At 39.1% G+C, this 26,801-nt stretch overlaps 1 protein-coding gene across 2 annotated transcripts; it reads left to right on the top strand.

Annotated features, from left to right (window-relative positions):
* Positions 1–6,300: 6,300 nt before the first annotated feature.
* LOC108331592 (AUGMIN subunit 4) lies at positions 6,301–26,460 on the top strand. 2 transcript variants are annotated; one of them, XM_017566383.2, is made up of 13 exons: positions 6,301–6,516; positions 6,691–6,738; positions 7,345–7,470; positions 7,659–7,982; positions 8,106–8,205; positions 8,327–8,375; positions 23,171–23,264; positions 23,446–23,517; positions 23,592–23,650; positions 24,403–24,471; positions 24,546–24,597; positions 25,676–25,753; positions 26,087–26,460. In XM_017566383.2, exons 1-13 carry the CDS (start codon positions 6,388–6,390, stop codon positions 26,162–26,164), a joined length of 1,278 nt encoding a protein of 425 aa, XP_017421872.1. In that variant the 5' UTR covers positions 6,301–6,387; the 3' UTR covers positions 26,165–26,460. The 2 variants fall into 2 exon arrangements, with proteins under 2 accessions (XP_017421872.1, XP_052735051.1); XM_052879091.1 differs by having other exon boundaries at positions 7,641–7,982.
* The last annotated feature ends 341 nt before the right edge of the window (positions 26,461–26,801 follow it).

Raw genomic sequence — 26,801 nt, 5'->3', positions numbered from 1 at the left:
ACCGCCGCAGTTGGCAAATCTGCATAACGTGTTTCACGTGTCTCAACTGAGGAAATACATTCCAAATCCTAAACATGTGTCAATCAGAGTTGGGCCAATCAGAGTTCATGAAGATCTTACAATCAAAGTTGGGCCAATCAGAGTATTGGAGGTGCAGACGAAAATTCTGAAGGGAAAAGAAATTCGCACGGTGAAGGTGTTATGGAACAAGGAAACCCAAGAGATGACTTGGGAGCTTGAAGAGTTTATGAGAAAAAAATACACACATGTATTCGCACAGTAGCCTTAATTTTCGAGGACGAAAATTTTTGGAGTAGGGGAGAATGTAAGACCCGTATAAATAAAATGATTTCTTACCTTAAGTATTTTATTTTGTGGTATTAAATAATAAATTGTGATGAGAATCAATGTTGAGAAATATTTAAGGAAGGGAAGAAAATTAAATTAATATTGGTTTTATATTAATTTTCGAAAAAGTTTGAAAGAGTGTTTAAGTATAATTGTTTGCGCTATTATGTGAGTGTGCATGGGAGGGTGTGTGTGCTTGGTCTCAAGTTCAAGCCCTCCTAAGACCAAAAAGGGCTCCTAGCTCTTTTTAATTTCCACCTTGGCATGTGGGTCCCACGTTGAGGTAAGAAAGAGGGAATTAAATGTGGTTGGCCATGAAGAGTTGGTGTGCAGCAACGTGAATGGCTTTCCAAAGCCTTATTTCTTTTAGTTTTCTTACTTTTATGAGGAATGACAAAGTGTATGTGGGGTATTAATATTTTATTACCTTGGAAAAAGAAAAATTGAATTTCTGGAGTTGTATTTACACACTGCAGAGGTAGTATTCCTACCTTCTTAGTTCTTTTGCTTTGCTTTATTTTATTTTATTAGATGTGAATTTGGATGGTTGGAGAGAGAAAAGTTAGGGAAAGGGTGGTGCCTTTATGTTGGTTACGTGAAAGGTTTTTAGGGTAGTGTATTTTCTACTTTGCATGGGTGTTGGGCACACTTTCTCCTTGGGGAGGTTAACCATTGCATTGAAAATTGTAAGCTACATAAATGGATATTATAGAGGCACTTAAGCACACTTAAAAACTATCTTTTAGTCATATTAAAGTGAAGCTTTATTGGGATAATGAAGAGTTAGGAATGAGAATCTAAAGTTAGTAGGGTAGGGTGTCCTTAAGAGTAACCTTGAGTGGTTAGTGAAGGGTTGGTGAGGTTTAGAGGTAGCTTCTACTTAAGTGTGTAAGTTTAAGTTAGTAGGGTTGAAAAACAAACACTTGGAGAGTGGAAAAGAGAGAGGACCATGAGTTGGAGAGGCACTTTTGGAGAGCAACCAAGTTGGTGAGAGAAAGGAAGAGCCACCCTAGCCTTGGAGTTTTTGGACGTCACTTGTAGGAGATCAAGAGGAGTGGAAGCTTGTTGTCTAGTGAGGAAAGAAACCTAAGAGCCTTTGGAAGCTAGCTTGGAATTGAGGTAAGGGGTTTAACTTGGGATATAACATAGTGTATGACGGGTAGAAGGTAACCTTATAATGTTGTTGCATGCTTTCTTTCTTGTGTGTTGGAATTAAATTTAACATGTTGATGCATGCACTTTTCTTTTGGGTTTAAGTTTCATGTGTTGTTACACGGAGAATGGGTATTCACATGTTCATTTTCGTTTTTCTACTATATGGGGTATTTAATGGATTATACATGTTTATATTTTATGAAAAAGTGGTGTTGTTGTAATGGGTATACATGTTGGATGTATTGGGGTGTTGTTTGTGTATGAAAAAGTGTCATGGGTACACTTTAAAATCATGTATGTTTTGTATATCTTGGTTCTTATTACCTTGCAAGAATTATATATTGTTGGGAGCACTTATCTACACTCTTTAACCAAGAGTGTGGGTAGGAGGGTATTGAGAATTCTCTTCCATTGTTGGAAGAGAAAAGAATGAGTTATGAGAATGAAAAGAGTGAAAGTGATATTTTGGTGAGTTGGGTACATGGGATAGATGAAAACAGTGAAGATGAATGGAGTCAGTGTCATGGGGGAAGAAGAACATGAAAAGAGAAGAATGGAAGTGGAAGGTGGAGATGGGCACACGGAAAGTTACGTGACAAAGGAGAAGAATTGGAAGTTGGTTTGGGTTGAAAGGTCAAAGAAAAGAGAGGATGATGAGTGATTGAGTAAAAAAAGAGAGAGAAGAGAGAAGTGGTAAGAGAGGGCTCGGTTTCGTGAAAAGCAAAGAGAAGTGAGAAAAAAAGTACAAAAAAACAAATTCACAAGAAAGGGTGGGATCCCACACTACATAGTCATTCATGGCAATTAGCTTCCTTCAAAAGTTTCAAATTTATATAGAAAAAAAGTATAATGCGATTAATATTAACCTAAGTACAAAAAAAAAGGAAATCTCAATAATCAATAAGACAATTAACAAAATAAAAAGACTTTGTTCATTAAAATATGTAACATGAATCATTTAAGAAAAAATAAAAATAAAAATTAAGAATTTTAGATTTTTGAGTGTCTATGGTGAGCGTATATGCAAAACTTATAAAAGGATCCATAGGGGGTAAGGGCAAACCACGAAACAACAAGTGCTCTAGCATCTAAGAGTGGCCGAGAGAGTAAGGATGCGAGTTGAGCGTGGGAGAGTGAAGCGAGTTTGACAAAGCATAGGGAGAAGACGAATTCAGTAAAGAAGGAACGACCAAGGTACGAAAAGCTATATTGTTCTTGTTTTGATCGGCGATGATTGTTTGCGAAATGGGTGTTCTTGTTTTAGGTTCTTGTTTCTTCATTTTGAGTTGTTGTAAAATCATGCACATGTTTAATTATGATAAAAGGTGTTTTTGGTTTGGATATTGTAATGTTTGGTAATTTGGGTTTTGTAAGAACTTGAAATGATTTTGAAAGGGATGATGGGAAAACATGAGGTGTTCTGTTTTGGAGTTAAGTAGTGGTTTTATTCAAATACTAATTACTTTGTAGGTTTGTTTAAAAGTAGTAGAACATATATTTTAGGTCTAAGAGAATTAGTTGAGAATGGTTAAATCTATTTTAGATTATAAGAAAATGAGTTTTAAAGAGTTATGAGTCACCTAACTTAATTCATTAAGTCTGAACATATATTTCTTTTATAAAACATGTAGAAGTCTAACTTGGTGGGTAATTGGATATTGTAACATTGTTTGCATGCTGCCTTGGTAGTAACATGAATGTAGTGTTGTCAAAATGGGTTGTAACCCGTGAGCTAACCTGGCTCATCACCGGTTTGAGCCAAGTTGGTTTGAAAAAAATGTAATTTTTTTATGCGGGCTAGTTTTCAACTCGGGTTGAACCCGTGGTGAACCAATCTGGCTTACTAACTCACCTAATTTAATTTAATTATTTATTATTTTGTGTTATAATATTATTAATTAGCATTTTTGTATTATATTGTAGATGGTGATAAAGAAAAAGATGTTTCAAAAGAGAAAAATATTATAGATTTATCTATTCAAGACTCTAATATAATAAATGAATAAGTGATTCAAAAATTATCAATATTAAAAACTTAATTGTTCCTCTTTTGTACATGTTTTTGGATTAGGTTTGGATTGCATGATACCTTTTTTTTTCTTTTTGAATTATCTTTGGAGTTTAACATCATTTTAGTGTAACATTTATCTAGATTTGAATTAAAAAAATTTGTATTTTTTTTATTTTAAAAAAACTTATAACTAAATGAGCGAGTGAGCCAACCTGTTTAACCCACCAACCTATGGTGGATCGGGTTGGGTTGACTCACTAAGTGACCAACCTGTAGTGAGCTGAGCCAGATCGAGTCAGGTTATCCGTTTTGACAACTCTACTTGAATGCATCCAGGTGCTCTGTTTAGTTATATCTGATATGTTTTAAGGTGCTTGGCACATTTTGTAATTCCTATACAGTTATATGCACTGGAAACATATGTGTTAGTTGGTCACTCCACCATTAAATCCAAGGCAACTTTTTGTAGTACCAAAGAGTGATTAACGTTTATAATTAATGGATAATTTCTTTTATACAAATATTATAATAATAACAATAGATAATGGAGTGTTAACTAGTTATATAATATTCGTACTTAATAATAATATATTATATTAGGACGCTAAAGATTAGAGTTGTCAAAACGGATAACCCGGCTCGACTCGGTCGGGCTCACCATGGATTGGTCACTTAGTGAGTCAATCCAACCCGACTCACTTATTAACGAGCTGAAAAAATTCGAATCCGACCCGATCCACCACGGGTTGGTGGGTTAAGCAGGTTGGGTCATTGGCTCATTTAATTATAAGTTTTTTAAAAATAAAAAAATTACAATTTTTTTAATTCAAATCTAAATAAATGTCACACTAAAATGATGTTAAACTCCAAAGACAATTCAAAATAATAATAAAAAGTATCATACAATCCAAGAGTAATCCAAAAAATGTACAAAAGACGAACAAATAAGTTTTTAATATTGATAATTTATGTATCACTTGTCCATTTATAATATTAGAGTCTTGAATAGATAAATCTATAATATTTTTCTCTTGAAACATCTTCTTATTTATCACCATCTACAATAAAATAGAAAAAATGCTAACTAATAATATTGAAACACGAAATTATAAATAATTAAATTAAATTAGGTGGGTTGGTGAGCCAACCTAGCTCGCCACGGGTTTAACCCAGTGAGTCGGGTTCTAAATGAGCCGAGTTGAAAACTAGCCCGCATAAAAAAATTACATTTTTTTCAAACTCAATCTGACTCAAACTCGCGATGAACTGGATTGGCTTGCGGATTACAACCCATTTTCACATCATTATTAATAATACATAAATGTAACTACATATTGGTGAATTAATTCGTTGTATTTATAGATGGTTTCAATTCACGTGAACTCTGACTCGTATGTTAAAGTGGCTAGTGTTATAATTGTAATGATTACGCTATGTGAGTATGCAAACAACGTGGTTATGACATTTTATGTTGTGTGGTATTTTACAATGGGTGTTTTATGTGAGTATGTTTTGTGTGATGAGGAAACCGTATTTGTGTATGTTCATTGTTGTTTTGAATAACTCTAGTTCATCTATAGTTTTGTTTGTGTGTGCTTGTGTAATGATAGTATAACGTTTGTTATACGGAAGCACAAATAGAAATGCAGAGCAATGTTTAATGAGAAGAGGGATTTACAAATGAGAAATTTCACAAGAGTTTTATTTGTTTTATACAAAGAATTAAAGAATTATATTAATTTTTTTTGTATTGAATTGGTCAAGGACATTATAAGTTTTACATATTAATGTATTTGTAAACAGTGTAAAAGAGCTCTCAAAACGGGTAACCCGGCTCGATCCTGCCCGGCCTACCATGGGTTAATCACTTAGTGAGTCAACCCAATCCGACTCACTTATTAGCGAGCTGAAAAAATTCGAACCCGACTCGACCCACCACGGGTTGGTGGGTTAAATAGGTTGGCTCACTGACTCGTTTAATTATAAGTTTTTTTAAAATAAAAAAATTAATTTTTTTAATTCAAATATAAATAAATATCACTATAAAACAATGTTAAACTCCAAAGACAATTCAAAATAAAAAAAATCATACAATCCAAGTGTAATTCAAAAACATGTACAAAATGCGAACAAATAAGTTTTTAATATCGTTAATTTGTGTCTCATTTTCCATTTATAATATTAGAGTCTTAAATAGATAAATATATAATATTTTTCTCTCTTTTCTTCTTTATCACATCTACAATGTAATAAAAAAAAAATGCTAACTAATAATATAGAAACACAAAATAATAAATAATTAAATTAAATTAGGTGGGTTGGTGAGCCAACTCGGCTCACCACGGATTCAACCCGGTGAGCCGGGTTCTAAGTGAACCGGGTTGAAAACTAGCTTGTATAAAAAAATTACATTTTTTTCAAACTCAACTCGGTTCAATCCGGTGGTGAACTGGATTGACTCGCGAGTTATAACCCATTTCGATAGTACTTGTGTAATATAAATAATAAAATTATAATAATTAATTGGATTCAATTTAAGGAATTAATTATGGATGTGAAAATTTTAAATTGTTACACATTTTTCATGCCTTCCAGAATTGGAACGTCATATATATAGAGTTGAGAAGATCTGAGTGGATTAATGTTAATTTCAATTTAATTCTTTAGTGGTACTTTGTTATTATTATTATTGTAAAATTATTATTATTAGAAAATAATTAAAAGAGATAACATATTATTTCTATAATTTTAAATATCTTAAATTGGTCGGTTTTGAGAATTGTGACCTTGAAATTCAACAAACTTGGCGCTTCTTCCAGCGGAAGGTATCAAACACAACAGTGAAGTGACTGAAAACGACACCGTATTGGTAGATGGTGAAGGGCTTGCACGGCCAGAACCTCCCTGCCGACGTGGCGCAGGTGGTTGATCAGCTGGAGCGCCACTGCTTCGCTCCCGATGGATCTCTCATCTCCAAGCCTCTCTTCAACGATCTCCAACTCGTATCTCTCTCACCCCATTCTGATCTCTCTGTGTTTGTGAAATGTCCCACTACAGTTGCCATATGGCTCCTCCATTCTTCTTTTCAAAATTTTTACTTTTTTACCCGTTTTTGTCAAATTTCCCAGAAGTTGAATAAAATTTTGTTGGGTATTAATCTTTTCGTTATTTTGCAGGCCAGAGAGGAAATGTGCAGGGAAAGACTGCGTTACCTGGAAGCCATGGTAAAGCTTTATTTATATAATGAGTGAATAGTATGTGTTTGTTGAAAGGATAAAACTTATATACAATACTTTTTAGGTGCTGCTTGTGTTGTTATTTAATCAGAATTAGGATTGTACTTCGGTAATCAGTGGAATATGGCTTGTTTAAAAGATTACGCGGACTACTAAGATGAAATTTCAATTCTGATTGTATAATATTGTAAACGCCATACTGCATCTAAGTTTAAAATAGAGATTTGCTAAAATGGTATGTATATTTGAACTAAGAATTGTGATATTTTGGGGGTAAGATTGCAGTTTTCGGTATCACTAGATCGTGTTGGTTAAGTGTAGTGTGATTGTTTTCTTGCAACAACAATAACAATTTTATTTTATCACGCTTGGTGAGATTTGCTACTTGTTTGTATGACATGATGTTATTCAGTTTGGTTAAAGACCAAAACTCCAAAAATATTATTTGCCATAAGATACTTCCTATCAACTTCCAATTTTTTCCTTGGTCTTCACACTCTTTGAAGGACTGAAAATCATGCTCTCCTTACTAATACTTTTAAGAAATTTGTGCTTCGTGATTTGTATTTCTCATATGGGGATCTGGTTGCGCAGGCGATATATTCTGAAGCAATTGCAATGGTGGAAGAGTATCAACAAGCCATTTCTGTATCTAACCTTGGCGGAATTAGAGATACCGGCAACCTTTACCCACAGCTGGGGTTGAGGAACACTCCTCAGGTTTTGAATTGTTGTTTCTGAAAAGTTAGTTTGATTTATGAACAAATACATGGCCTCTGTGAGAATGTTGTTGATTTTTGGTCTTGGATACATTGAGTCTTCGGCATTTTTTATTTATATGTTTTTAATTTTTTGGCACATTGGTCTTTATTGATTTAAACAAAGTTTAGATGTATATATGTTGTCAGGTTTATCAGACTCTAGAGCATCAAATGGTTGTTGCTGAAGCAGCTCAACGATTGAGACTACCTCTTATCTCCAAAGATGGGGAAGTTCATGATGAGGACATTGAAAAGCTAAGTGTAGTGTCTCGAAGCTCCCTTGACAGTACTGTTAGTGGGGCCAACTCTTCTAATTATAACACTCCAAACAGCTCTGTTAGTGGGACTAATTCTGCTCTTGTTGCTTCGGATCCAGTGGAGCCTGGTGTTGGTGGTGTTCCAAATCGGTTTTTGGGAATTACGCCTGCTTATTTGTGGCAAACTCAACGCCAGAAAACACCGTTATCTGTGGTATACTAAGTAATTACATGTGAAAGTCAGCTGAGAATGCTCTTTTTTTGGTAGATTTATGTTTTTATTTTATGTGATTAAGTGTTATGCTTTTCATTATTGACATGTTAACAATATCCTTAGGATATGACTGAATATCGCTTGTCTGTTTCACGGGAGGTAGATGCTCGCTTGAAAATGAAATGTGAAAAGTTATCAGACGCATTTTTATTGGATGATAATGGTAACTGTGAACTACTTATTACTTTCGTACAGAGTTGTGGTTGAGAATTGCTGATTTTCCTTGGTTACCGTTTTGATTTTATGTGCTGGCTGATTCCTCATTTCCTCATTTCTTGTTTTAGATTCTTCATCGTCTGCAAGTCAAAGTTCAAGTTCTCGACTTCCAGAAAGGTTTATGTTCATTTGAGTAGTCTAACTCTTTTCTTTTTTTGGCAATGTATTCACTTACATGAGAAGTTATGGCCTATATGGCTAGCCAGTTTTAGTCTTGCCTCAACTCTCAGATGAGACTTGTGAGTTTTATTACATATAGTGTTAGGGGCTGGAAAGTATATGAGAGAAGGAGGTATAGGGGAGAGAGAGAAGGGGACCTAACAGTAGACAAGGGGGAGCGACCACGCCGAACAGGGCGGGAAACTAACTAGAGTAATAAGAGAGATATTCTGAGAGGATATTCTGAGAGGATATTCAGCAAAAGATAATTATAGTAAACAAAGCCATATCTTAGTATAATATTCGGTATAAGTTAAATATAGTAAATAAGGCTAAATATATTCATATAAGATAATTATTGCTAGTAGGATTATTTTCTAATATTCAGTACAAGTTGGGAGGGAAATAATTAGTATAGGGTTAAAGATATACTTTTGATTTGTGAGTTTTGTAAGAGAGGTTATACTCTCAAGTGACTGAAGGAGATTGTGCTCCTAGTTATTTTTTGTTTTCTTTGATTCAGTTATTCTTATCAATAAAAGAGGTTTATTCATCCATTTTCTTTATCCATTTTCTTTATCTATTTATCTGTGAGAGTGAGTGAAAGGTCGTTCTGGTTACGTTTCCTACTCAGATACGTAACAATTGGTCCAACCTGCCAGATCAAAGGAGAGGAGTGTGTGGCCAGCCGGAGTGACAGAGAGGAGTGAAAGACATCATGGAGGGAAGGATGAGTGCAGTCGAAATCAAACTGGAGCACGTAGGGTTGAGTCAGGAGAGCATGCAATTGTCCATAGGAGGAGTGGAGACGAAGGTGGAGGCGATCTGCAAGGATTTACAAGAGCTGATGAGAATGATGGGAGGATGAACCCATCAACTAGATGGGAAGTCCGACGGAAGTTAGGAATCTGTTAATGGAAAAATGAATGAAGAGGAGGGCGAAAAAGATGGTGGAGCGAACGATGGTGTGCCGAACGGTAGTGGAGAGGGCAGACCGAACGGTTAGAGAGGTAGTGAACCGAACGGTGTTGAACGTCAGGAGGAACATCTGAATTGGAGAAGAAGGGTAGAGTTACCCATTTTCGAAGGGAGTGATCCGCTGAATTGGATCAATAGAGTGAATAAATTCTGAGTTACAGGGGGTGTCTGAGGAAGAAAAGTTGCGTCTGGCCTACATCAACATGGAAGGTAGTGCCAGATTCTGGTTCAGATTCTGGAGGGAGCAAACCGATAATCGAACGTGGACAGGATTGAAGTAGGCAATAGTGGTACGGTTTGGAGGAAGAAATCAGGGACCAATCTTTGAAAGACTGGTGGCTATTAAGCAATAAGGCTCAGTGGAAGAATACATCCAAGATTTTGAAATCTTGGTGGGGCAGACAAAAGGAGTGGCCAAGGAACAACTGGTGGGATACTTCATGGAAGGATTACAGGATGGGATTCGGAATCAAGTACGACTTCTTGATCCACGAGAATTGATGATAGCTATGAGGATGGCGAGGGACGTGGAGGAGATCCAAGGGGGCGTGAAGGCTAGGAGTGGAAGTATGAGCAGGAATCAACCCTGGGGAAGACCGAACGGTTCTGGAACGCGATTGGAGACCAGTCGACCCAACCAAAACCGAATGGGAGTTGCTGTAGGAAACCGAGCGAGGGCCACAGAGAACGGGGGTGCGGGAGGAAGAGAAGGAGCACACAAGGGCGGGATAGGCCGATCGACAGCCAACAACAGGGACATAAACACAAGGAATTTACCTTATGCGGAATTTCTGAAACGAAGGGAAGAAGGGAGATGCTTCAAGTGTGGGGGATCGTTCGGTCCAGGTCACCAATGCCTAGAAAGTAGCCTGCGGATGACGATATTGTCAGAGGATGAGGAAGAAAGCGAAGAGGAAGTGGAGACTGAACTTGACCAGATGTAGATGGAGCTGTCAGCCTTCTCGGCTGGAGGTCTAACCCAGCCCAGAACAATGAAATTGCATGGACAAATAGGAGGAAAACAGGTATTGATTCTGATTGATAGTGGCGCTAGCCACAACTTCATAAGCAACGAATTGGTGAAAGAGCTGGGATTACCCGTGGAGGATACTCCACCTTATTTGGTGAGCCTGGGAGATGGATAGAGGAAGAAGAGAAGGGGATGCTGTGAAGAGGTAGTAATCCACCTGGGAGAAACTGAGGTTACCGAACGGTTCCATCTGTTTGAACTGGGCGGAGTTGATGTGATACTAGGGGTAGAATGGCTCACCAAGTTGGGAGAGGTAACATTGAATTGGAGGGAATTAACCATGGTGTTCGATCAAGGAGGGAAGAAAAGGACCATAAAAGGGGACCCTACTTTAGCTCGAAGGTTGGTTGAACCGGGAGCTTTGTTCAAAATGAAGGAAGTGGAAGCCTGGATGTTAGTGTGGGAGCTCGGGTGGAAAAGGAAGAGCGAGGAAGAAGGACCATTTAGGCATAAACTGACAGAGAGACAGAATCAGGAAATGGATCAGATTCTAGTTCGGTATGCGAGGGTATTTCACGAGCCCCGAGGGCTAAACCCGGATAGAGGCATGGTTCATCAGATCCACTAAAAGAGGGCACAAATCAAGTGAATGTAAGGCCATACCGTTACCCCCATGTGATGAAGGACGAGATAGAGAAGCAGGTGACCGAGATGCTGAAGACAAGGGTCATAAGGCCAAGCACCAGTCCATACTCGAGTCCGGTGATACTAGTGAAGAAGAAGGATGGCAGCTGGAGATTTTGTGTGGATTATAGAGCCCTCAACCGGGCTATGGTACCTGACAAATTTCCTATCCCACTAATAGAAGAGTTGTTAGATGAATTGAGAGGAGCCAAGTATTTTAAGAAGGTGGATTTGAAGTCCGGCTACCACCAAATTCGGATGGGAGAAGGGGATATACAGAAAACGGCTTTTCGGATGCACCAGGGGCATTGCGAATTCATGGTGATGCCGTTTGGTCTCACCAACGCACCAACAACCTTCTAGAGTGCGATGAACAGCCTGATGCAGCCTTACTTGAGGAAATTCGTACTCGTGTTCTTTGATGATATATTGGTGTATAGTCGATCATGAGAGGAGCACTTGGAGCATGTCAGTTTAGTGCTAAGGAAGCTAGAGGAGAGCAGTTGGGTGGCCAATAGAAAAAAATGTGAGTTTGGCAGAATCCAGATAGGATATCTGGGTCATCGGATATCGGAGAAGGGTGTTGAGATGGACTAGGATAAGGTGAGGGCCGTGGTGGATTGGAAACAGCCCAAGACGGTGAAGGCTTTGAGGGGATTTCTGGGTCTGACAGGATACTATAGGCGGTTTGTGAAGGATTATGGGAAAATTGCCAAACCGTTGACCGATCTACTTAAAAAGGGGCAGTTTACATGGATCGAGCAAGCGGAGGAAGCCATGTCTAGATTGAAGAAGGTCGTTACCACTGCACCAGTATTGATTCTGCCTGACTTTGACCAGCCTTTCCATATTGAGTGTGATGCATCAGGAGGAGGAATATGAGCGGTTCTCACACGAGGAAGAAGACCCATTACTTTCTTTAGCAAGGCGTTATCAGAGGGATCGTTGAGTAAGTCGATATACGAGAAGGAACTGATGGCTTTGGTCATGGCCATACAGCACTGGAGACCTTATCTATTGGGTCAAACATTTGTGGTTCACATTGATCAAAGGAGCCTTAGATACCTTTTGGAGCAGCGCATCACCACTCAGAATTAACAGAATTGGATTGCAAAACTCATAGGGTATGATTTTGAAATTGTGTACAAGTCGGGGGTCACCAACAAGGTCGCAAACGCCAGATTGGCAAGATTTTGGAGAGATTCTGGAGGAGGCTGAGGCGGACGAAGCATTGAAGAAGGTGATAGGAGACCTGAAAAAGGACCCCAACTCGTATCCATCTTTTACCATGGAGCATGACCGACTACACTATAAAGGAAGGCTTGCGATTTCAGCTCACTTGGCCTGGGTACCTAAGCTGATAGCAGAGTTCCACACGACTCAGACAGGAGGGCATTCAGGGGTTTATCGGACGTATCGCAAGGTGACACAATCACTTTATTGGATAGAAATGAAGAAAGCAGTAACTAACTTTGTTGCGAGCTGCCTGGTGTGCCAACAACATAAATATTTGTCATCTTCTCCGAGGGGTTGCTGCAGCCTTTGCCCATACCCAACGCCATTTGGGAGGAAATAAGTATGGATTTTATAGTGAAGTTGCGTAAATCCCACGGGTATGATGTTGTCCTAGTAGTAGTAGACTGCCTCAGTAATATGGGCATTTCTTACCACTAAAACACCCTTATTCTGCCCGTACCATAGCTGAAGTGTTTGTTAAGGAGATTGTCCGGTTGCATGAGGTACCAATATCTATAGTGAGTGATAGGGATCCACTGTTTCTAAGTATCTTCTGGAAGGAGCTATTTAAACTGCAGGGGACTCAACTGAAGATGAGCACAACCTATCATCGTGAAACAGATAGGCAGACCGAGGTATTGAACAGGGTGTTGGAGGGTTACCTGAGATGTTTTTGCTCAGAACAACCAAAGGGATGGAGTTTAGTATTACCATGGGCGGAGTATTGGTACAATACTAGCTACCAAGAAGCGGCGGGGTGTACTCCGTTTGAAACAGTGTATGGGAGATCTCCCCCTTCTTTGCACAGGTTCATACCAGGGGAGACCTCAGTGGAAGCAGTCGGCCAAGAATTGCAGACAAAGGACGAAGCACTAAAACAGCTAAAGTTTCATTTAGCAAGGGCTCAGGAACTGATGGTGAAGCAGGCCGACAAAGCAAGGAGACCAACAGATGTGGAGGTAGGAGATTGGGTGTACTTGAAGATCAGACCACACCGGCAGTCCTTGATGCCATCTAGACTGCATCCTAAACTAGCCGCTCGGTATTTTGGACCCTTCCAAGTTACACAGAAGATCAGAGAAGTGGCTTTTAAGCTTCAACTACCAGATACCGCACAGATACATCCAGTTTTCCATGTATCCCAGTTGAAGAAAGCAGTGGGAGAAAGAAGTGTGGAGAAGGAATTGCCAACAGATTTGCAAGTGGAGGGACCGCCCTTTTGGCCGATCGGAATTTTGGATAGAAGACAGGTACAACAAGGGGAGGACGAGGTGCAACAAGTGTTAATAGAATGGCAAGAGGGGGGACCGGATGGAGCAACGTGGGAAGATGACATGACCATCAGAGACCAATATCCAGATTTCAAGCTTGAGGACAAGGTTGATCATCAGGCGGGGGGTAATGCTAGGGGCTGGAAAGTATATGAGAGAAGGAAGTATAGGGGAGAGAGAGAAGGGGACCGAATGGTAGACAAGGGGGAGCGACCAGGCTGAACAGGCGGGGAGCGAGGTGGCCAAACTGTAGACGACAGAAAACGACCAGGCCGAATAGGCGGGGAGTGAATTGGCCGAGCGGTAGACGAGGGGGAACAACCAGACTGAAGCGGAGAGCGAGGTGGCCGAACGGTAGACGAGGGGGAGCAACCAGACCGAGCGGTTGGAAGCAACGAGGAAGCATCCTAACTGCCACAGCTGTTAGGATGGGCGGGAAACTAATTGTTGAGATTTGAGGAAAGAAGAGTTTTTATTAATTGAGGACTTATTCCTCTCTAACCTTAAGCTTACATTTATAGGAAAATAACTCTAACTAACCACACTCCTTTCCAACTCACACACAACTCATACACACTCACACAGAGCTCATACACAACTCACACACACTAACCAATAATTCTAACACTCCCCCTCAAGCTGGATCATACATATTGTATGAGCCAAGCTTGGAATCAACATACTCAAATGGAAATAACATCAATCAACCAAATTGCAAATACAAGCACTAAGAAAAATACAAGCACTAAGAAACTTCAACTTGGAAAGTCTTCAAACACAAGAGATTTCCTTTGCAGTGTTGTCTTGGAACGATACTCCCCCTCACTGTAGGGACTAAATTGTCATCACTTTCTGATGGGGCCTGTAGTGACTAGAAGCGACAAATCTACAGGGACTGCCATCACTAACTGACGAGATGATGGGGACTTACAAGGACGACCATCTAGCACTGACTGATGGGGCCTGCATGCCATCACTAACTAAGGTGATGGGGACTTACAGGGACGGCCATCTAGCACTGACTGATGGGGCCTGTATGCCATCACTTGACTGATGAGGTGATGAGGGCCTACAGTGGTTGGAAGCATACTCCCCCTCACGACTGAACAACATGAACGTGAAGGTGGAGGAATGGGTGAGAACCGATCCGTACGAGGGTTTGGACAAATCTGAAACCCATAACTTCGGAAGATTCAATTCAGCGGGCGGTCTCAAAGAACAACTCCACATGAGCTCACATGAGCTGTTACAATAAGGCATCTGCGGTCCAAAGACATGTTGGAGGTCCAAAATTCTTTGTTGGACAACTCCCAAGTAGTGATACTTAGCAGTGTATCACAAGACGATCAGGTTAAACTCTAGCACCGAACAACGGCAAACAATGCCGAACTGAGGCAAACTACGCCTGGAAAACAGCAAAACGGCGCCGGACAGCAGAAACGGCGCCTAGATAGCGGTCAATAGTGGCTGGACAGCGGAAAACGGTGCGGGACAGCGACAAACGACGCGGACATCAGCAAACGGTGAATAAGCTGGACACAGTCCAGCAGAGGGCTGGAAATTCACGGTCCAGGTGCTGGAAAAAAGAAGGAAATACACAGTATGGAAGGTCACGGTTTTGAGAGGCATGGCAGCAGCTGCACACAACATTGATGGCTGGAAGGAAAGAGATGAATCACGTCCATCAATAACATTTCACGTTCCCAGCTGCTAAGGAAAAGAGAAAACAGCAGCAAGTGGTAAGCATCCAGCAAGCACAAGCCCAGCAAAGAGTGTGGACTTGAGAGAAGGCCGTGAGATAGCTGCTGGTCCAGGTGGAGAAGTGCAGCTCATGTAAGACATATCATCTGGAAATTAGGTTAAATGGAAATTGATATCTTTATTACAAAGAGATCATACAAGATATATACGGGAGACCTAAGCTATTTTAGGAAATATAATAACTATATTCTATTCTAGAATCCCTTGATTTATGGGATTGTCCCTATTTATTCAAATCTGTACCGATTACAATAAAATATATACTTGTTATGAAATACACAAATTTCCTAATTTATTCTTTCCTAAAATACTATTTGATTTCCCACACTCCCCCTCAAGCTGGTGAATAGATGTTTTCCATTCCCAACTTGGATACAATCTTCTCAAAATTGTGGCAGCCCAGCCCCTTGGTAAGAATGTCTGCAATTTGATCTTGAGAGGACACATATGGAGTGCATATCAAGCCACTATCAAGCTTTTCTTTGATGAAGTGTCTGTCTACTTCAATATGCTTTGTTCTATCATGCTGCACTGGGTTGTGGGCTATGCTGATTGCTGACTTATTATCACAATAGAGCTTCATAGGTTCTTCCCATTTTATCCTCAAGTCTTCTAAGATGATTTTAAGCCATAGCAACTCACATATACCTTGTGCCATGGCTCAGAATTCCGCTTCAGCACTGGACCGAGCCACTACACCCTGCTTTTTGCTTCTCCAAGTCACAAGATTTCCTCCAAGAAAGGTGCAATATCCTGTAGTTGACCTCCTATCCACAATTGACCCTGCATAATCAGCATCAGTATAGGCTTCAAGCTTCACATTACCATTCCTTTTGAATAGAATCCCTCTTCCTGGAGTTCCTTTAAGGTACGGTAAAATTCTGTGGGCAGCTTGTAAATGGGTCTCCTTTGGGCTATGCATAAATTGGCTAATTAAACTCACTGCATAGGCAATATCTGGCCTGGTATGAGACAAATATATAAGTCTGCCCACTAATCGCTGGTACATCTCTTTTTCAACGGCAACGTCTTCTGCATTTCCAAGCTTTATGTTTGGTTCTAATGGGGTACTAGCAGGTTTGCACGCTGCCTTGCCAGTTTCCTTGAGCAAATCAGTGATATACTTCTGCTGGGATATAAATATCCCTTTCTTGGAGTGGGCAACTTCAATTCCCAAAAAATATTTTAGTTTTCCCAAGGTCTTGATCTCAAATTCCTTGCCCAAGCATTGGCTCAACAATCGCTGCTCTTCTTTATCATCTCCAGTTAATATTATGTCATCCACATACACCAATAATATTGTTACTCCCCCTGACTTGGAATGTTTAAAGAACAAAGTATGGTCCCCTTGGCTTTGTTTGTAACCTAGACCTGTCATAACTTTAGTAAACCTGCCAAACCATGCACGGGGGGACTGTTTTAGCCCATATAATGCCTTTTTCAGCTTGCAAATAGTGTTGGTAACAACGTCTCTACCGTATCCCGGAGGTATCTCCATATAAATTTCTTCTTCAAGGTCTCCATGTAGGAAAGCATTCTTAACATCAAATTGTTCCAAGTTCCAGCCATAATTGGCAGCAAGAGACAATATCACCCTAACTGTGTTCATTTTGGCAACCGGAGCAAAGGTCTCCAAATAATCAACTCCATAGGTTTGGGTGAACCCTTTGGCAACTAGTCTTGCCTTATATCTCTCAATTGATCCATCAGCCTTGTATTTCACTGTATAAACCCACTTACATCCAACTGGCCTCTTTCCTATTGGTAAAGTGACTAACTCCCAGGTGTTGTTCTTCTCTAATGCCTCCATCTCTACATCCATGGCTTGCCTCCATTTTCTGTCAGACAATGCCTCAGATAGGGTATTAGGTAGGAGTGTAGTCTTTAGGTTTACTAGGAAGGCTTTATGGGTAGGAGAGAAATTTTCAAAGGACAGGTAATTTGAGAGAGGGTAGAGTGGCTGTTTGGTGCATTTTCTTGGGCCTTTTCTAATGGCAATTGGGAGGTCAAGATCATTTTGGGTTTCAATTTCAAGATCATTTTGGGTTTCAATTTCAGCCTGCACAGCTGGAGAAAAAATTGTTACCTCTTTTTGTGGATTTGAGTTGGATTCTTGAACATTGCTTGATCCTGGAATGGCCTTAGTCTTCCTTGAGTATACCAGCTTCTTACCAAATTTTCCAGCTTCAACATCTCCTTGATCAGCTTCACAATTAATTTCACTTTCTTGACCTATTTCACTTGGTACAGCTTCAATTTGATCTAGTTTAGGTTCAAATATCAGGTCTGGAAGAATGGGAAAACCAGAATTACTACTTTCCTTATCTTCCCTGAAACTCTCCCCCGGAAGATAAGGTTGATGGAAATAGCCCTCTTGTTCATTGAAGGTAACATCCCTAGACACAGAATTTTTTGGATGGGGGGTGGTAGCATTTATACCCTTTCTGAGTGAGTGAGTAACCAACAAAGACACACTTTAAGGCTCTAGGATCAAGTTTCTCCCTGTCTGTATTATGAATATGGACATATGAGATGCACCCAAAAACTCTTGGTTTAAGATTATTTGTAGCGGATAGGTTTGGATAGAAAGACGACAAAGCTTCCATAGGGCTTTTTGATCCTAAGACTCTAGAGGGTAGTCTATTGATAAGGTGTGTTGCTGTAAGAACAGCTTCCCCCCAGAGATTTTTTGGAACACTATTTTGGAACAACAATGCCCGAGTCTGATTTAATAGATGCCCATTTTTTCTTTCTGCGACCCCATTCTGCTGTGGTGTTTTGACACAAGAGGACTCATGAATTATACCTTCTTTTTGACAAAAAGAATTAAGGACATGATTGAAGTAATCTTTGGCATTATCTGACCTAAGCCTCTTAATATTAATACCAAACTGACCTTTTATCAGGGAGTGGAAGTTTAGGAAGACAGAACTGACTTCTGATTTTTGTTTAAGTAGGAAAACCCAAGTGACCCTTGTACAATCATCTATAAAGGTGACAAACCATCGAGCACCAGACACATTTGAAACATTAGAAGGTCCCCATACATCAGTATGAACAAGATAAAAGGGGAAATTGCTAATTTTATTACTTATTGGAAAAGATACACGCTTGTGCTTAGCAAGTTCACACACCTCACAATGAAGACTCTCAACATCTAACTTTGTAAACAGAGAGGGAAACATAATTTTGATCACTCCAAAGGAGGGATGTCCCAACCGACAATGATAAAGCATGATTTTTTCTCTGTTGGTCATCAAAGATTCAGATATGAAGGAATGAGAGATTCTGTTTTTGTTGGACAGATTTGGATCTTCAAGATAATAAAGGCCATTCCATTCTCTAGCATGTCCAATCATCCTCCCCAAATCCTTGTCCTGAAATACACAATGATCGTTGTAAAAAACAACCTTACATGACAAATCCTTTATAAGTTTTCGTATAGAGACTAGGTTGGTGGACAACTTTGGGACATGGAGAACATCTTTTAAGGTTATTAAAGAATTGATTTGGATATTTCCTTGACCAGCTGCAGTAATAAGGGTTCCATCTGCTGTGGCAATTTTCTTGTTGCTGGGACATGGGGAATATGTGGAGAAGTGTTTGGCTAATGGTGTCATGTGGTCTGTGGCTCCAGAGTCCAATATCCAGTAATTGTTAAAGGGTGTATCTGAGACATTTAATCCAAAAGAAAGTGGAAACTTACCTGAATATGCTAAAGAACACACACCTGTAGGTTTTTCCAGCTTACTAAGAAAGGTTCTCACCCTTTCTATCTCCTCTTGATTAAGATGGGCAGCAGCTTCTGGATTATTTCCTTCATTTGTTCCAGCAGCAACGTAAACTTGTCCTCCTTTCCTTGAGGGGCCTCCTCTGTGTCCCCCTTCTCGATCTCGATTTAAAGGCTTCCCATGCAACTTCCAGCACTTCTCTCGGGTATGACGAGGCTTATTGCAGTAGGTACACCAGAGACCATCACCTTTCTTCTCCACATTTGCTGATCCTCCTTTCTTCTGTTCGGCTACCATGGCCAACGTCTGTTCTCCTTTATGGTCAGCCACCATTGCTGAGTTCTCTACTACTGCTGGACTCTCCAACATGAGACCCCTTCTGCTTTCTTCACTTCTCACAATAGCCACCACTTCATTGAAGCATGGTACCTTTTGCTTCCCCAATATTTGAATCCTAACTTGATCAAATTCAGGATTCAAACCAACAAGGAAATCATAAACTCTGTCTTGTTCGATATATTCCTTGAGAAGTGCTGAATCTTCAGTACATTTGGCTTTTATGACTCTATAATGGTCTAGCTCCATCCATAATGATTTCAACTGATTGGCATATTCTGTAACAGTCTTGTTCCCTTGTTTTGCTGCCAAAGTTTTCACCTTTACGTCATATACTTGAGCAGCATCTTTGGCTTTAGAGTAGGTTTGCTCTACAGCATCCCAAATCTCTTTTGCCGAATTAAGGAACATGCATGTGTCGCTGATTTCTGGAATCATTGAATTCCACAGCCACGCCATGATCATTGAATCTTCCTCATCCCATGTAGTAAACTTGGGATCCTCCTGTTTGGGTCCAAACTCCATCAGGTGACTCAACTTCCCCTTTCCCTTCAGCACTGTACGAACAAGTTGGGCCCACTTCAAATAATTTCTTCCATTGAGTCGATATGCAGAATGGATATTCTGCAGTTCTCCAGGAAGCTGGGAATGGGAATTCCCTGTTTCTGGAGTTGGGTTCACAACTTCCTCTTCCCTTGACATCATAGCAAGAAGATGGCTGAGCGGAAAAAAGGAAAGGCTGTGCAATTAAGGCACAGAGAAGACAGCAGCAACAGAAGAATGAGCGATAGAGAAGGTTGCAATAGCAAGGGAAAAAAATGTAATGAATATAGGAAAAGATGCAGCAGCAATGCAGGCTGCCGTCTTAGGGTTAAGAGAGATGCAGCAGCAATGCAGGCTGCCGTCTTAGGGTTTACAATGCGCAGACAGAGCTTCCTAGATCGGAAGCTCTGATACCATATGGAAATTAGGTTAAATGGAAATTGATATCTTTATTACAAAGAGATCATACAAGATATATACGGGAGACCTAAGCTATTTTAGGAAATATAATAACTATATTCTATTCTAGAATCCCTTGATTTATGGGATTGTCCCTATTTATTCAAATCTGTACCGATTACAATAAAATATATACTTGTTATGAAATACACAAATTTCCTAATTTATTCTTTCCTAAAATACTATTTGATTTCCCACATATCACGTCCAGCAGAGAAAGCACACAAAGAGAGGATGATAGAGACAAGAAGCCCTTCACATTAGTGAAGGCAGAGAGCCCTTCTCAATGGAGAAGGAGATGATGGAAGCTGGAGATGATGAAGACGGTAGCAATGGCTGCTTTGGAGGGTCATACTGGAGAGAGGAAGCTCAGGCGAGACGACCGGCATCGGCGCAGTGTGATTCCGACAGCGGGACAGCGGCGCATGAACAGTACGCGTTTGTTCGCAGCACACAAAGAGGCGGCGCGTGACGGAGCGTGGAGGAGAATCAGGCGAACCCACCGCCGGGGTTGGCTGTCGCGTGAAGAGGCGAACCAGATCCAGTGGTCCTGGACGAAACAGTGACAGCGAAAATCGATAAGGCGGCGCGTGGAACCACGCGTCCGAGATCCACCGAAAAGAAGAAGAGCGTGGAGGCGCGTGAAGAGGTGTTAGAGACGGCGACCACCGGGGTTAGGTCGTGCTCAAAGAGGCGATCCAGATCCGCTGGTCACCGGTCGAATCTGCGACGGTGGCCGGCGGCGGACGGTGGTCGACGGCGGACTTATTTGGCGCTCGTGGCGGCAGGGTTGTCCGTCGCTCAAGGAGACGGTCCAGATCCGCTGTTCATCGGACGAAACTGAGATGGTCGCCGGCGGCGGACGGTCGCCGGCGACGTACGGAAACAAGCGGCATTAGCGGCGGTGCACGGCGAAGTAAGCAGCGACAGTGGCTTTCTTGGGTTCTTCGAAGAAGAGACTACCGGTCTCTTAGATTCAATGTGAAACCTCAAATGGATGAAGGGAATGCCAAAATTATTTGACTTCTAACACATGTAAAGTACCAGTTTCAGCTACTGGTCCAAAAGGGAAAGGGAATGGGTTCAAACCCCATTCTGAGACAAATTCTAGAAGAGCCTAAATTCTGAAGAAGAGACTTTTAGGAGGGGCTATCGGCGGCCGAGCCGGCGGCCATGGTGGCCGGTGACGGCGACGGCAGCGGCGGCGACGGTGGCCGGCCGCAGACAGAGGCTGGCGGCGGACAGTGGCTGGCGATGATCGACAGCAGAGACGACTGGCTGCACTAGTGCTTACTGTGGCACTAATTTAAGAAGAAGAGAAAGAGTTGTCCTCTAGAATTTTAGGGGCTGCCGGCGGCCATGGCGGCCGGCCGCCGGCAGACGGCAAAGACCACAGAGAAGGATCAGAGAACCTGCTCTGATACCATGTTGAGATTTGAGGAAAGAAGAGTTTTTATTAATTGAGGACTTATTCCTCTCTAACCTTAAGCTTACATTTATAGGAAAATAACTCTAACTAACCACACTCCTTTCCAACTCACACAGAACTCATACACACTCACACACAGCTCATACACAACTCACACACACTAACCAATAATTCTAACACTAATTAGAGTAATAAGAGAGATATTCTGAGAGGATATTCAGCAAAAGATAATTAGAGTAAACAAAGCCATATCTTAGTATAATATTCAGTATAAGTTAAATATAGTAAATAAGGCTGAATATATTCATATAAGATAATTATTGCAAGTAGGATTATTTTCTAATATTCCGTACAAGTTGGGAGAGAAATAATTAGTATAAATAAAGGGGAAGTCTAGGGTTAAAGATATACTTTTGATTTGTGAGTTTTGTAAGAGAGGTTATGCTCTCAGGTGACTGAAGGAGATTATGCTCCCCTCATGCCATGAGGAACTTTCAACCTATGACTTTGGTTTTGAAATTCCTTGTGTTAACAAGCTAATAGCACTGACTCTCCTTGGAGACTTGTAAATAAATGACACAAGCCATCAGAAACATCACAACTGCTACAATATGCAAAGCTAAACACATTATGAAAGAGGCTAAGGAACAATGCTGAAACAAGAGTACATGATAATTAGGGTAACCTTAGACACAATATAATCATGATAAATAAAGTAACCCTATACACAATATAATCATGATAAATAGGGTAACTCTAGATACAATATCATCATGATAAATAGGGTAACCCTAGACACAATATAATCATGATAAATAGGGTAAATATTCTAACACAGTTATTGTTTGTTTTCTTTGATTCAGTTATTCTTATCAATAAAAGAGGTTTATTCATCCATTTTTTTATCTATTTATATGTGAGAGTGAGTGAAAGGTCATTCTGGTTACGTTTCCTACTCGGATACGTAACATATAGTCAACTATAATTTACTAGCCCACAAAATCACGTTCGTATTTATGTTAAAGTTGTTGGATGAGGTTAGATCGGTATTCATCCAGTTTTAGATTATTATAATGATGAAAGAGCCTGATAAGAGTTTGCTTTAATTTTAGTGATTGTAGCAACAAAGTTTTATTTGATTTTGGTTTCTTTTCTCAGCAGGATGGAGATTTTTTCTTTTCTTTCAAAAAATGTCATTTTATTTTGAATTCTAGGTGAAGGATCTATCTCATTTGCTGTTGCATGTATATGCTACGCTAACAGGAAATATTTGAAATGGTGCTTGTGAGTCCCATCCTAGAAAATTGACTGTAAACTAAACTTTCTTGCTTTTATTTCTCCCGTTAATTTACCAGGGTGAAATTGTTGATTGAGGAGATTGAAAGAGAGGAAACAGCACTGCGTGATGACCTATATTCTGCAGATAGAAAGTTTGCCGAATATTACAATGTATGTGCACAAACATTTAGTACAAGAAACATTGTCTGAAACTCCCATATTAAATCTGTGTGCCTGTCAGAGAGATAAAGAATTTACTTGTGTGGTGTATTATGCATTATAAGTTGTATTTCATTTTTTGTAACATGTTTATGGTGGCATGTAGATTCTGAATGTCATTATGCTTAAATAGGTCTTGGAGCAGATACTTGCAGTGCTTATTAAACTTGTCAAAGATTTGAAGTTGGAGCATCAACACAAATACGTCAGTATTCATTTAATGAATTCCACTGTATTGATTGCTAAACACATATCTTGACTAATCCTCTGTACTTGTAGGATGACTTGCAAAAGACTTGGCTCTGTAAAAGATGTGAGACCATGAGTGCTAAATTGAGGTTAGTTTCTTATCTGATACCTATGTATTTTCATTGTTCTTCACCAGAAATATACTGTAATTTGAAGTAACTAGAAATGAGATGATAAATCTAATAATTGATAATAGAAAGTCTCGTATGAGATCATTTGGTAAAAATATTTTTCCTTTTGTGTGTAATAGACCGTGTTTTAAATTCCAAAGAGGGTGTTTCTTGTACACCAGTTAGATGCAAAACTTTGCTTCTATTTATGGGTCAAGGTAATTAAAAAAAAGAAATTAAACTTTTTATATATTAACATCTAGACAATGTAAGATAGATGGGTTCATCTAGAGAATGTCTTCTATTGTATATAATTTTTCTGTTAGCAGGAAGGTTGGTTGCAAAAATACATCACAGTAGATTTGTTGAATGTACAATGGTTATATTTTAGTGAGGACAAAGGGAAAAAAGTGCAAAAAGAATTGGAGGCAGTTGAGCCTAAACGATAGGATGTTGAGTCTGAAACTCAAGGCATAATTCTTGAAATTAATTCGTTTTAAATTGAGATAATAGTATTTCTATTATTAACTCTTAAGTTCCTTTAGTTTTTTTATATTACTATTTTCATACGATATTTGTAACATTTTTCTACCTCCACCCTGAATCAGAGAGAAACATGATTTGTCTAAGTTTGTTCAAAATGGTAGTCTGATTTAAGTCCAGATATTAGCAACGATATGTTAATTTTGTCAGGCTATGTTATAATTATGATATTACCAATTTCTTGTCAGGGTTCTAGAACACGTTCTCCTGCTTGAAACTTACACTAAGGAATCCATACCTGCCCTTCATAAGATAAGGTATGAATAAAATCTTTACAAGTCTATGAGCACTCTTTATTGTTAATACACCATTTTTTGTTTTTCAATGTTAGGAAATATCTTGTTGAGGCAACTGAAGAAGCTTCTATTGCATATAACAAAGCGGTATGTTCCTGTGTCCTTGTGCTTATTTTAGTTAGAACTAACCTAATTTAGCAGGTATTGACTTTAGTTCTATGTAGTTTCTTACCATGAATTGAGTTCACCAGAAAAAAAAATGTTAATGTGATGAAGTGAGGTAAATTTGTCAAATTAGCTCAGAAAATGTCATCCGTGTTGAGAGCATCTTGTGATTTCTTATGCATTGAAAATAATGTATTGATGCCTTTTCAGTCTAGTTATTTTCTTTTCTAGTGTTCACCCACATATGGATGATCAGAGAACTTTTAACGGGAAAATTATAGCACATATGTTCAAATTCAAATCTTAAATACCTTATCATTTTTTATACAATATTCTCAAGTCTCCTCATTGCTGTGACTGTTTTAATTGAACAAGAAATATATGTTACTTATTATAATATGAATGAGATTAAAGTATTTTGATGGATGTTGCAACTCCAGAACAGAATAAGAGAATGGGGAATTGAAACATGCATTTGAAGGAGATTGAAACATGCACTTGAAGGAGCAAATTGTGAAGTAATACCATCATCTACATCATAAAAGTGTGAATTCTTTGTTACAGAAACCTAAGAAAATTATAGTAGAGTGTTGTTAATTTGGAATTTTGAAATGTGGAGTCCGTGCCAAGGGTTGCCTGTCAGTATCTTAACCAGTACCCCGAATCTAATTTTTGTTTCATCTGTGAAATAGTTATATAACAGTTTCGGTTAGTGGTTTGTACTACTCAGTAGTTTTCCTTCTAGTATCAAGACCTTGTTTAGATATTCTTTTTTTCATAAATCAAACTTTTACAACTTGAAATCAACTTATGCACCTTAATCATATTAAATGAGAGAGATTAGAGAGCTTTTGTAAAGTTGAAATGTAAAAATTGATTATAAATTAATAGAGAAATTTAATTTATTTTACATTTTTGTTATCTTTCTTATTGGTACTTATAGATAAGTTTATCACAGCAGATTTTCAATTTATTTTTGGTCTGATTGTGATTGTCCTTTCCTCCTCTACTCCAATACTTCATCCTGTCTGTGCTAGTTATATTCTTACCTTTAAACCAGGTTACCCGGCTGCGCGAGTACCAGGGTGTTGATCCTCACTTTGATAATATTGCAAGGCAGTACCATGACATTGTGCAGGTAATACCAGTTTAGCTCAAATATTTACCTCATTTCTACCAAATATATTTGTTGTTGTAACTAAGAGAGTTATTTGGGGCTTCTGGTTGACATCCAACTAATCCTTTCCACCAAGCCTGTCCATTTCTAAAGTAAAGCAGTACCTTCAGTTGTAACTAAATATTGTAACTGAAAATCGAACCCCAAACTTTGTTTAAAAGACTTGTTGAACTGCTTCTGTCAACGGCTTCTCGTTTTCTACCAAATCTTTATAAACAAATAGATATGTCAACCAACTTCGTCTGTTTATATATTTATTTATTTTCAAGTTTCATATGTGGTGACATTCTGCAGAAATTGGAGAACATGCAATGGACAATCCACCAAGTTGAAATGGATTTGAAACGTTTGCCAGATAAACCTAGCACATAGAGGTTTTATCTCCTTATCTTGCTTTGCATAGCTTCATGTAAATGATATTTAAGACGCCCCTTTCCATAACTCATTATTAATCATGTCCCTAATGATTGATAAAGGTGTGTAATCTTCAATATGTGAGCCTGTTTAAATATTTAGACTACTTTGCATTACCTTACCTGATGATAGAGGAGAAAAAGGAAAGCCAGCTGTTTCTTAGTTTAAGATGCATCGGGGTCTTTACTCCTTGTATTCCATCATTTTAGTTTTTTACTAGCATCATTATAACACTAATATTATTTTAGACTTGATCCTGTGACTTTAAATAATTGAACATTATTTTTTGTTTTTATTTAAAAACAATTAATTAATTCATCAAAACCAATAAAAAAAGATATGGTAGTCGTTTTTAAATAACTGAGTGTTTTAAATAATTTTTTATTATCCCAAAATAGCAAAGTGTTGTTAAAAACAAGTCCAGATTGAAAAGCACTCTTAGAAAGAATTTAAGTCAATACAAAGTTTATATAAAAATTTATTACAAAGAATTTTCTTTTTCAAAGAATTGGACGATGCAAGAGAATGTCAGTATAAGAATATATGCAATTAGTTGGTCTTTTATTTATGTGGTCTTGGTAACTTAAATATTGAT

This window comes from Vigna angularis, chromosome 6, assembly GCF_016808095.1.
Source record: "Vigna angularis cultivar LongXiaoDou No.4 chromosome 6, ASM1680809v1, whole genome shotgun sequence".
NCBI lineage: Eukaryota > Viridiplantae > Streptophyta > Magnoliopsida > Fabales > Fabaceae > Vigna > Vigna angularis.
Note: the sequence above shows the minus strand (reverse complement) of the source record. Positions and strands in the feature narration are given on the sequence as shown.